We start from the raw sequence: 12,347 nt of genomic DNA, 5'->3' as shown, positions 1-12,347 counted from the left end.
AGCTTCTGTTCGTAGGTTACAATTATCTACATTTACCATTTTAAAAACAAACAAACAAACAAAAAAAAAAAAAACCCTGAGACATTTAAACAATACTAAGACATTTTAAAACAACAATAATAGGTCAGGTGCATTGGCTTATGCCTATCACCTTAGCACTCTGGGAGGCTAAGGCAGGAGGACTGCTAGAGGCCAGGAGTTTGAGATCAGCTAGAGCAACAGAACAAGACCTCACGTCTACAAAAAATTTAAAAATTAGCTGAGCGTCATGATACATGGCTACAGTTCTAGCTACTCAAGAGGCTGAGGCAGGAGAACTGAGCCCCAGGAATTGGAGGTTACAGTGAGCTATGATGAAACCACTGCACTCCTGCCTAGGTGATGGAGCATACAAATAAGATAACCATATCTTTAACTCGGAAAGATTCTTCAACGGTCATATTTAAAGCATGGATGATTTCATGACTCAGCATTTAGGTCCAGATAACAGATATTCTTCAAAATCGAGTTCTCGGGCAGCGCCTGTGGCTCAACAGAGTAGGGCGCCAGCCCCATATGCCGGAGGTGGCGGGTTCAAACCCAGCCAGCCAAAAACTGCAAAAAAAAAAATAAAAAAATAAACGAGTTCTTCTCACCGATTCTGAAAGGACTTTCCAGCAACATTGTCTCTATAGGAATCAAATAAAACATGGTATTGATCTCGGCTCCACTCCAGAACCACCTAGAAAAAAGAAAAAGAAACAATGTTATCTTTGTGTCAAAAACTGAGAGTATATATATATATATATGAACACATGTCCTAGAAAAAGCAAACACAACTAAGCATATGTAACTTTCATTTCATTTTAATGTCATTAGGAATTGCTGGAGGTATAGGTAAAGCAATCAAAATCCATTCCTTCACTTGCTGTTTACCACATACCAGACGTGGTGCTGTGTCATGATGACCAAGCTACCGTTCCTGACCTGGACAGCCTAAAAGATTTAGTGTCTCACTATGCTTGGAAAGGGGGAGAGGAATCAAAGAAGTTTAAGAGCATGTGATGTGTATATTGGGTCTTGAAGAACGAGTGCACCAGGTAGGGAGAAGGGGGCAGGGCCAGCCAGTTGGAAGAGCATGTTTAAAACTTGAGAAGCAGCAAACACAGATTATTTTAGGGCAACTGTGTGTCTGGTTTTGTTTACAGCACAGGTAGTCAACCAGAGAGCAATACAGCTAGGAAAGAAAGTTGGGCCCTGTGACAGGCCTTCTGTGCCTCAGGAAGCAGAGGCACTAAAAGATTTTAAGGCAGCTCCACATCCATCTATAGTTTAAGAAGACTCTTTAGCACCCATGAACAAAGCTGAAACAGAAGGATCTCACAGATTGGAAGGATGATGCCCTTGTTCCCCGTGAGGTTTCAGTTGATCTAGATATTTCAGAAGGAAATGGAAAGCTTTAATGGAAGCTCCCTCATGTTCACATCCCAAATATATAAGCCTACCCAGAGGTATGCCCCATTTTCTTCTTCAATCCTTTCCCCATAGAGGAAGCATCCCTCCTTGAACACATCCAATCCTGCCCATTTGCTCTGGTTCTCAAGACCTTGTCTTTCTTACTTCCTCCCAATAGGGTTATTCCCATTGTCATATAAACATGTTCTGGTACCTCAGAAAACTCTTCCCTTCATTCTACTTCCTTCCCAGCTAGTCCCTCCATCCCAATTCCACCCTTTTCAAGGTATCCTCCTGCTCCATCATTCACCCTTCAGCCCACTCCAATATTACTTGTGCCTTTACCACTTCGGTGGCCTTGCCAAGGCCTCCGCCTTGTCAAATCAATGACAGTTTCCTAATCTCTGACTTACTCAACTCATAGCAGTTGCCTAATTCTTCTTGAAATGCTTTCTTCATTTTCCTCCTATCACTCTGGTGGCTCCTTTTCTGTCTCCTTTACCAGCTCACCCTCTTTTATCCAATCATTGTGTTCGTCCTTTCACTCTGTCCACTTCCTAAAATGCCCTGCTTCCCGCTGAGGCTTCTTCCAGCATCCTATGCTACAACCCCTAGGAAGTGGCCCTGCCGCATTTCAGATGGGCTGTAGGAGCCCCCGTCATTTAAATTTCATTCCAAACAGCAGAAAGGAAAGGGAAAGATACCCCTTATTTAATAAGACTTACTGGAAGCTGCACCAACCACTTCTGTTTTCATTGGCTAGACCTTACAGAAATCTATTAAAAGAAGTTAAAATTAGCTGGGCATGGTGACTTGCACCTGTAGTCCCAGCGCTGTGGTAGGCCAAAGTGGGTGGATTGCCTGAGCTCAGAAGTTCGAGACCAGTATGAGCAGCAGTGAGCGAGAGTAAGACCCCGTCTCTACTAACATCAAAAACAGCTAGATGTTGTGGTGGGTGTCTGTAATCCCAGCTGCTGGGGAGGCAATGGGACAGAGCATCGCCAGAGGAAGAACATTAAAAAAAAGAAGAAAGCCGGGCACGGTGGCTCACGCCTGTAATCCCAGCACTGTGAGAGGCTGAGGCGGGTAGATTGCTTGAGCTCAGGAGTTCGAGGCTTGTCTGAGCGAGAGTGAGACCCCGACTCATAAAAAAAATGGAAAAACCCAGCCGGGCACCGCGGCGAGCGTCTGTAATCCCAGTGGCTTCGGAGGCTGAGGCGGCAGGATGCCCACAGCCGGAGTCTGAGGTTGCAGGGAGCTACGATGCCCATTGCCCTCTGCTCAGGGCATAGGGTAGAACTGTGTCTCGACAAAAAAAAAAAAAGAAGAAGAAGAAAATGAACCAAAAAAAAGTACTTCAAACGAAGAAGAATGAACAAGCAAGCTGAAATTAAAAATAAAAATAAAAAAGAAGTTAAAATTTATCAATACTTATAAACACAGTTGTCAGTCAGAGGAATGTAAACAAGCGTAAAGGCCAGCTGCAGGGGCTTAATCCTGTAATCCCAGCACTTGGGAGGCCAAGGTAGGCAACTGCCTGAATTCATGGGTTCAAGACCAGCCTGAGCCAGAGCAAGACCCCATCTCTAAAAAATAGCCAGTGTTGTGGCGGGCGCCTGTATTCCCAGCTACGTGGGAGGATGAGGCAAGAGAATCGCTTGAGCCCAAGAGTTTGAGGTTGCTGTGAGCTACGATGCCACAGCACGCTATGAGAGCGACAAAATAAGACTAAAGTTGTTATACAGGGTATCCCAAAACTTTCCCCTAAAGTCACCAAACATTGAGAAAATGGGAAATTATAGCTAAACATATTGTTATTTACAAAATATTCCTTACACAATTTTACAAAATATTTAAAAATTGTCTCTGCATGTTGGCCACCTCTTTGTAAAATTAAGAAAATCAGTTTGGCGCTGGTAGCTCAGTGGCTAGGGCGCCAGCCACATACAAGGGAGCTGGCAGGTTTGAATCCAGCCCGGGACAACAATGACCACTGCAACGAAAATATAGCTGAGCACTGTGGCAGGCACTTATAGTCCCAGCTACTTGGGAGGCTGAGGCAAGAGAATGGCTTGAGCCCAAGACCTTGAGGTTGCTGTGAGCTGTGACACCATGGCATTCTACCCAGGGAAACATAGTGAGACTCTGTCTCAAAAAAATAAAATGAAATGAAATAAAATAAAGAAAATCACTGAGGGCAAATGATATCTACCTAAAACAGGCTTTTAATGAACACATAATTTAATTCTAAGAGGAAAAAAAAGTCACAAAGGACACTTACTAGGTATGGAAGAGAAGCAAGCCCAAGGATTTAAGGCAGGGAACAATAGGTTACCTCTCCTGATGTGAACATGCAGGCTTCTGGTCAGGACTATCTTTAAAGCTACTAACCACCAAGCCTTGAAGGGAAAAGATAAACACCAGCTGCTATGCTAGACTTTTGGCTGTGTAAGTAGGTCTGGACAGGGAGAACCCTTTATCTGACAAGATCTGGAGTAGTCAGGGTGGTGTGGCCATAGACAAGAATGCTTTATCTACATTGGGTCCATGGATTTTTTTTTTTTTTTTGAGACAGAGTCTCACTATGTTACCCTCAGTAGAGTGCCATGGTTCCATATCTCACAGCAACCTCACACTCTTGCCTCAGCCTCCCAAGTAGCTGGGACTACAGGTGCCCAAATACCAAAACGCCCGGCTATTTTTTGGTATTGTTGTTGTTGCAGTTGTCATTGTTGTTCAGCAGGCCAGGGCTGGGTTCAAATCTGCCAGCCTCAGTGCATGTGGCCAGCGCCCTAACCATTGCACTATGGGCGCTGAGCCTCCATGGACATTTTGTCCCTGATGTCAGCAAGTCCTTGCTAGTAAAGGACTGCTTTTTACAGTTCTTTTGATACTAGACAATGCCCCTGGCCACTCCGAACCCCATGAATTCAGTTTGGGACCATCTGCCCCCAAACTCAACATCGCTAAATTAGCTCTAAATCAGGGTGTACACTTATACTCATAATTTTTACACAGATCCAAACCCTGAACATTCCCTGACAGGCTTATAGGGTTTTCCTTTTGCTCTTGAGTTATTAATAAGTAGAATGGGATCCCAAAATTCTATGCAATAATGGTCTCCCCTCCTGGGACTGCTGCTTGTTGGTCTATGTTCAAAACCTATGGTCTTCTCTAATACACATTTTTAAATTTTTTTGTTTTGGGAAGGGGTTTTTTGAGACAGAGTCTCACTTTGTCACCCTTGGTAGAGTGCCATGGTCACAGATCATAGTGCCATGGTCACAGATCACAGCACAGATCTCTTGGGCTTACGGGATTCTCTCGCCTCCGTCTCCCAAGTAGTTGGGACTACAGGCGCCTACCACAACAACCAGCTATTTTTTGGTTGTAGTTGTCATTGTAATTTGGCAGGCCCGGGCTGGATTCAAACCCACCAGCTATGGTGTATGTGGCTGGCACCCTAGCCACTCTACAGGCGCCAAGCCATCTGATACACATTTTTAAATCAATGGATAGAGGACAGCAAAAAAAATTATTTGGTGGGCGGCGCCTGTGGCTTAGTCGGTAAGGCGCCGGCCCCATATACCGAGGGTGGCGGGTTCAAACCCGCCCCGGCCGAACTGCAACCAAAAAATAGCCGGGCGTTGTGGCGGGCGCCTGTAGTCCCAGCTACTTGGGAGGCTGAGGCAAGAGAATCGCTTAAGCCCAGGAGTTGGAGGTTGCTGTGAGCTGTGTGAGGCCACGGCACTCTACCGAGGGCCATAAAGTGGGACTCTGTCTCTACAAAAAAAAAAAAAAAAAAATTATTTGGATGGCCATCTTGAGGATCCTTTGAGTTTCCCCAAATTTGTCTTTCTTAGAACAAAATTAAAAGACTATGGTCCTAAAATTAAATAACCTGAGTGAAAGACATGCTTTAACTGGCACCTTAAAGCTTCTAAATGCATTCAGGAGCCTAAAAATGTTGAGATAAACAGTTAAAGTACTGTTTTGAGATAAACAGATAAAAGTACAAGGCTGGGTGGCACCTGGAGCTCAATGGGTAGGGGCCAGCCCCATATACTGAGGTTCAAAGCCAGCCTCTGCCAGACTGCAACAAAAAAATAGTCAGGCATTGTGGCAGGCGCCTGTGGTCCCAGATACTCAGGAGGCTGAGGCAAGAGAATCACCTCAGCCCAAGAGCTGGAGGTTGCTGTGAGTAGTGACACCACAGAACTCTACCCAGGGCGTCAAAGTGAAACTCTGTCTCTAAAAAAAAGAAAGAAAGAAAGTACAAGGCCGTAAGGACCTAAAACTCTTTCCTCTGTGAAAGAGATGTCCCTTCTCTTCTGCCTGTTTCTCCTCTCTAGCCTTCTTTGGCCTGCTAAAAGCTGTCCCTTTAAAGTCAAACCCACCAATGAGCCCTCTAAACCCCTTATTTCTTTTTTTTCTTGGAGCAAGGCTGATCTTTGAGGCAAAGATCACTGAGGACCCTCACCAGATTTGCTGATGAATGCAACATAGTCAGGCTTATTAGCCAGATGTTTCTAACCAATACCAGTAGGTTCACTGGACGGTGAAGGTCAGGTACACTGACAGTCAAGGCTTACTGGTGAGATCCTGAGGGAAATTTATGCAAAACATTCCCAAAGACTGTGGTAGAGCCTAAGGCACAGGGGGAAAAAAAACAAAAAAACAAACTCCACAAGGCTCTTCTTGAGGCTTTTCCTAAAAGCTGAAGACTGGAAAAACCTGTAGGCCTATATCCAAGAACCTACCCTGTTTCCCTGAAAATAAGACAGTGTCTTATTTAAAGGTGTGCTCCCAAAGATGCGCTAGGTCTTATTTTCAGGGGACGTCATCTTTCCTGTAAATAGGTCTTATTTTCGGAGGATGTCTTATTTTCGGGGAAACAGGGTAATAAGCCAATTTACAACTATCACTAGCCCAGCTCATAATGAAAGAAAATGCCGATGACCAGGCGGCGCCTGTGGCTCAGTCGGTAGGGCGCCAGCCCCATATTACCGAGGGTGGCGGGTTCAAACCCAGCCCCGGCCAAAGTGCAACCAAAAAATAACCGGGCGTTGTGGCAGGCGCCTGTAGTCCCAGCTACTTGGGAGGCTGAGGCAAGAGAATCACTTAAGCCCAAGAGTTGGAGGTTGCTGTAAGCTGTGTGAGGCCACGGCACTCTACCAAGGGCCATAAAGTGAAACTCTGTCTCTACAAAAAAAAAAAAAAAATGCCGATGACCTATGAATGCTGAATGTACCCAGGTAACTTTTTTTTTTTTTAATTACAGTTTTTGGCCAGGGCTGGGTATTAACCTGCCACCTCCAGTATATGGGGCCAGCACCCTACTCCTTGAGCCATAGGTGCCGCCCTACTCAAGTTTTAATTCTGTTTGTGAATGACCTCTGTTGAGAACTTCCAGCTTGGGCAGCGCCTGTGGCTCAATGGAGTAGGGCGCTCACCCCATATGCTGGAGATGGCGGGTTCAAACCCAGCCTGGCCAAAAACTGCAAAAAAAATAGTAATAAGAGAGAACTTCCGGGGCGGCGCCTGTGGCTCAGTCGGTAAGGCGCCGGCCCCATATACCGAGGGTGACGGGTTCAAACCCGGCCCGGGCCAAACTGCAACCAAAAAATAGCCAGCTGTTGTGGCAGGCGCCTGTAGTCCCAACTACTCTCGGGAGGCTGAGGCAGGAGAATCGCTTGAGCCCAGGAGTTGGAGGTACTGTGAGCTGTGTGAGGCCACGGCACTCTACCGAGGGCCATAAAGTGAGACTCTGTCTCTACAAAAAAAAAAAAAGAGAGAGAGAGAGAGAGAACTTCCAGCTTGTCAAAAAGAGCCTACATGGGGCAGCGCCCGTGGCTCAAGGAGTAGGATGCTAGTCCCATATACCGGAGGTGGTGGGTTCAAACTCAGCCCCAGCAAAAAAAAAAAAAAGAGCCTACATGAAAGGGGGAAACTATGTGCACTCCTGATGTAGTTCATTTGGCAAATCAGTTTGCCAGTAATCTTAAGGTCACTTCTAAAAAGAAAACCACAGGTGGCGCCTATGGCTCAGTGGGTAGGTATATGTCGCAGGCCCCATATACCGAGGGTGGCAGGTTAGAACCCAGCCCTGGCCAAACTGCAACAAAAAATAGCTGGGCAGGGCAGTGCCTGTGGCTCAAAGGAGTAGGGCGCCAACCCCATATGCTGGAGGTAGCGGGTTCAAACCCAGCCCGGGCCAAAAAATGCAAAAGAAAAAATAGCCAGGCACTGCCCAGGAATTGGAGGTTGCCATGAGCTGTGATGCCTCAGCACTCTACCAAAGGTGATAAAATGAGATTCTGTCTCAAAAAAAAAAAAAAAAAGAAGAAGAAAACCACTAAAATTCTCAATCTCCAGTTACAGCACATGGAAGAATCCAAATATATCACTAGGAAGAGACTTTTTCCAGAGTTCTGGAAAGAGATTGCTGCAAAAGACAGAACCTCTTTCATTAATTTTAATGAATCTCCACAGAATTATGCTGAGTTAAAAAGGAGCGGAGGGCAGTCTCAAAAGTTAACACACACGCGTTTAAAATCCTCTGGAGCTCAAATGCATTAACATGCTAGGATGCCTTGGAAGCTGCCTCAGAATCAAGGTCCTGCCAACGCTGTCCTCCCCCAAGCACAGGGAGGGAAAAGAGAAGGAAAAAACAAAGAAAATGTATTGTGTTTCTAGATTACAACAGGTTCTTCATAGTTTTGGAAACCAAAATACATTTCGCATTAAGGGGCACTCAAAGAAAGACCAGGCTGTATTAAAGATACTCTCAGCTGTCTCTCTTCTACCCTCCGCCTCCTGTGATACCCATCAGGAAGCTAAAAACTTCCTCATCAATTTGATTGAAGATGCTGGTTTTCTCAGTGCAAAGTGACTCAGTGCAATAAAGAACAACTTTAAAAAGAAAAACTTAACCCATTTCATGTTAGAAGCTGAATGGTCCTGAAAACTGTGGTGATTTCCCCACTTCACATAAACTAAAGGAAATGATTCAAACCCACAATGCATCACCAGTGCTACTCAAATACTAATTAAATTCAAAGACACTTTTCTAGACCAGGTCGACCTTCTTTGGATCCTTTATGCACTTAGACACACAACATGTTTGTGGAACAGAGTTTTGTTGTTGTTGTTGTTGTTGTTGTTTGAGACAGTCTCAAGCTGTCACCCTGGGTAGAGTGCTGTGACATCATAGCTCACAGCAACCTCCATTCCTGGACTCAAACAATCCCCTTGCCTCAGTTTTTCTATTTTTAGTAGAGACAGAGTCTTGCTCTTGCTCAGGGTGGTCTCAAACCTGTGAGCTCAAGCAATCCACCCACCTCGGCCTCTCAGAGTGCTAGGATTACAGTTATGAGCCACACGCCCAGCCTTGAACAGATTTTTTAAGGAGCACAAAACAGAAATCAAGGCTCCCTCTTCTAGGAACTGACATCCCTGTTAAGAACTAACTAATCATTTACTTGCATGAAATAATGTTGGAGTACTTATTGCACAGTTCAAAATACATTAAACACTACCAGAGAAGAGAAAGAATCAAGGATAGGACTCAGAGTTTTGTTTGTTTGTTTGTTTGTTTGCAGAGATAGAGTCTCACTTTATCGCCCTTGGTAGAGTGCCGTGGCGTCACACAGCTCACAGCAACCTCCAACTCCTGGGCATAGGCGATTCTCTTGCCTCAGCCTTCCAAGTAGCTGAAACTACAAGTGCCCACCAGGATTAAGAGTTTTTAAGAAAATAAAGAAAGGAGGCTGGACATGGTGGCTCACACCTATAATCCTAGCACTCTGAGATCCCAAGGCAGGTGAATTGCCTGAGCTCATGGTTCGAGACCAGCCTGAGCCAGAGCAACACCTCATCTCTAAAAACAGCCCGGTATTGTGGGCAGGTGCCTGTAGTCCCACCTATGTAGGAAGCTGAGGCAACAGAATCACCTGAGGCCAAGGGTTTGAGGTTGCTATGACCTATGATGCCATAGCACTCTCCCAAGGGCGACAGAGTGAGACTGTCTCAAAAAAAATAAAAAATAGGCTCGGCGCCCATAGCCAAGTAGTTAGGGCACCGGCCACATGCACCAGGGCTGGTGGGTTCTAACCCGGCCCCAGCCTGCTAAAAACAAAAAAATAGCCAGGCATTATGGCAGGTGCCTGTAGTCCCAGCTATTCAGGAGGCTGAGGCAAGAGAATCGCTTGAGCCCACAAGTTTGAGGTTGCTATGAGCTATGACGCCCTGGCACTCTACCAAGGGCGACATAATAAGACCATCTCAAAAAAAATAAATAGGGTTGCTCAGTGGGTAGGGTGCCGGCCCCACATACCAAGGGTGGTGGGTTCAAACCTGGCCCTGGCCAAACTACAACAAAAGATAGCCAGGCATTGTGGTGGGCGCCTGTAGTTCCAGCTACTCGGGAGGCTGAGGCAAGAGAATCGCCTAAGCCCAGGATTTGGAGGAGGTTTCTGTGAGCTGTGATGCCACCGCACTCTACCAAGCGTGACAGAATGAAACTCTGTCTCTAAAAATAAAAAAATAAAATAAAAACAAAAATAATTAAAAATAAAAAATACAATTTAAAACTTCTGCTCTGGGAAACACTGGTAAAAAGAATGAAAAGATAAACTACAGACTGGGAGAAAACATAAAAACATATCTGATAAGGAATTGGTAGCCAAAATGTACAAAGAAGCTGATGCAGTGGCTCAAACCTCTCATCCCAGAATGTTGGGAAACCAAGGTGGAAGATGGGGGCGAGAGGATCACTTTGAGTCCAGGAGTTCAATGCTAACCTGGGCAACAGAGTGAGACCCCATCACCCCCCAAAAAATTAAGTAATTAGGTGGGCAGGGAAGCATGCGCCTATAGTCCTAGCTACTTGGGAGCCTGAGGCAGGAAAATGACCTGAGCCTAGGAGTTCAAGGTTAAATACAGTGAGCCATGATTGTTTGTCATGGGTGTGGTGGCAGGTGCCAGAACAACAGAAAAGACCTTATCTCTAACAAAAAGTAAAGTAATACATATATATACACAAAGAACCCTCAAAATTAAATTTAAAAATGCCCCCCCAAAAAAATGATAGCTCACACACACACACACATAGAGACAGCAAATAAACATATGAAATGATGCTCAATATCATATATTATCAGGCAAATTACAAATTAAGACCATACAAGACACCACTGCTCACCTAATGGAATGGCTAAAACTCCAAACACTGACAAACACCACACTGCTGAAGTTGTGGAGCAACAAGGATTCTCATTCACTGCTGGTGGGAAATCAAAGAAAGGGTACAGCCATTTTGGAAGGTAGTTTAGCAGTATCTTACAAAGTTCAACATAGGTTTATCACACAATCCAGCAATCAAGCTCCTGGGCATCTACCCAGTTGAGTGTAAAAATCATGTCCACATTAAAACCTGCACACAAAGGCCAGGCGCAGTGGGGCTCAAAGGAGTAGGGCGCTGGCCCCATATGCCGGAGGTGATGGGTTCAAACCCAGCCCCAGCCAAAAACTGCAAACCCTGCACACAAAGGCCAGGTGCGGTGTGGCTCATGCCTGTAATCCCAGCAGTTGGGAGGCTGAGGCGGGTAGATTGCCTGAGCTCAGGAGTTCGAGACCAGCCTGAGACCCCGTCTCCAAAAATAGTCGGGCGTTGTGGTGGGCGCCTGTAGTCCCAGCTACTTAGGAGGCTGAGACAAGAGGATCACTGGAGTGCAAGAGTTTGAGGTTGCTGTGAGCTATGATGCCATAGCACTCTAAGGAGGACAACCAAGTGAGATTCTGTCTCAAAGGAAAAGAAAAAAAAGGCTCGGCGCCTGTGGCTCAAGCGGCTAAGATGCCAGCCACATACACCTGAGGTGGCGGGTTCAAATCCAGCCCAGGCCCGCCAAACAACAATGATGGCTGCAACCAAAAAATAGCCAGGCATTGGGGTGGGTGCCTATAATCCCAGCTACTTGGGAGGCAGAGGCAGGAGACTCGCTTGAGCCCAGGAGTTGGAGGTTGCTGTGAGCTGTGAGCTTGAGGCTCTGTCTCAAAAAAAAAAAAAAGCAGCAGCATGCCCTAGTGTTCAATAGCACATTATGGACACTGCAGTTAAAATCAATCTATTGTATATTGCAAAATACCTAGAAGATTTGGAATGTTCCCAAGACAAAGAAATGATAAATATTTGAGGTGACCCTAATTACCCTGATTTGTTCACGACATATTGTATGCTTGTCTCAAACTATCACATGTACCCTGTAAACATGCCCAGCTATTATGTATCCCTAAAAATTAAAATTGCTGATGCTGAGGCATCTTATTCAATGTGGTATTTTCACATGGATTCCTCCTACAAACCAGTCTCATGCTGCCAGTTGTCTTCTACCTGCAATTCATCTTCCACGTCACTTACATCAGTTATTCTAAGATTTGATTTCATTACTCCCTCACTTAAAATCCTTTGATGGGGGCAGCACCTGTGGCTCAAGGAGTAGGGCACTGGCCCCATATGCTGGAGGTGGTGGGTTCAAACCCAGCCCCGGCCAAAAACTGACATAAATAAATAAATAAATAAATGGAAGGAAATGAAAACTGCCATAAGAGGGTGTCAGGCAGCAAATAAAAAATAATAATAATAAAATTCTTTGATGGTCCCCATTTACTTCAGGATGAACTCAAATTCCTTAGCACCCAATAGGCAAGTCCTAAATCAACCCTTTCCTGCCTCATAGGTTTCCATTCCCCCACCACCCCTAAAATGCTGGAGCCCGAGGTGATTATGTACATCTCTCTTATCCATCCTTCCCTTTAAAGGGAGGAGGGTTCCCTCTTTCTTCTCCACCATCTCCTTCCAAACCAGGCTCAGATGTCACCCCATCTGACAAAGGGCGCTGGCACCCACATCTATT

At 45.4% G+C, this 12,347-nt stretch overlaps 1 protein-coding gene across 3 annotated transcripts in view; it reads right to left on the bottom strand.

The window, feature by feature from the left end:
• The window catches only part of GNPTAB (N-acetylglucosamine-1-phosphate transferase subunits alpha and beta), a 97,265-nt gene that overhangs the window by 68,724 nt on the left and 16,194 nt on the right, over positions 1 to 12,347 (bottom strand). For all 3 annotated transcript variants that reach the window (XM_053585160.1, XM_053585161.1, XM_053585162.1), the window contains exon 2: positions 636 to 721. In XM_053585160.1, coding sequence (XP_053441135.1) covers positions 636 to 721 — 86 coding nt within the window. The remainder of the gene's footprint in view (positions 1 to 635; positions 722 to 12,347) is intronic.

This window comes from Nycticebus coucang, chromosome 3 (genome assembly GCF_027406575.1).
Source record: "Nycticebus coucang isolate mNycCou1 chromosome 3, mNycCou1.pri, whole genome shotgun sequence".
NCBI lineage: Eukaryota > Metazoa > Chordata > Mammalia > Primates > Lorisidae > Nycticebus > Nycticebus coucang.
This window is presented reverse-complemented; position numbering and strand designations above follow the sequence as displayed.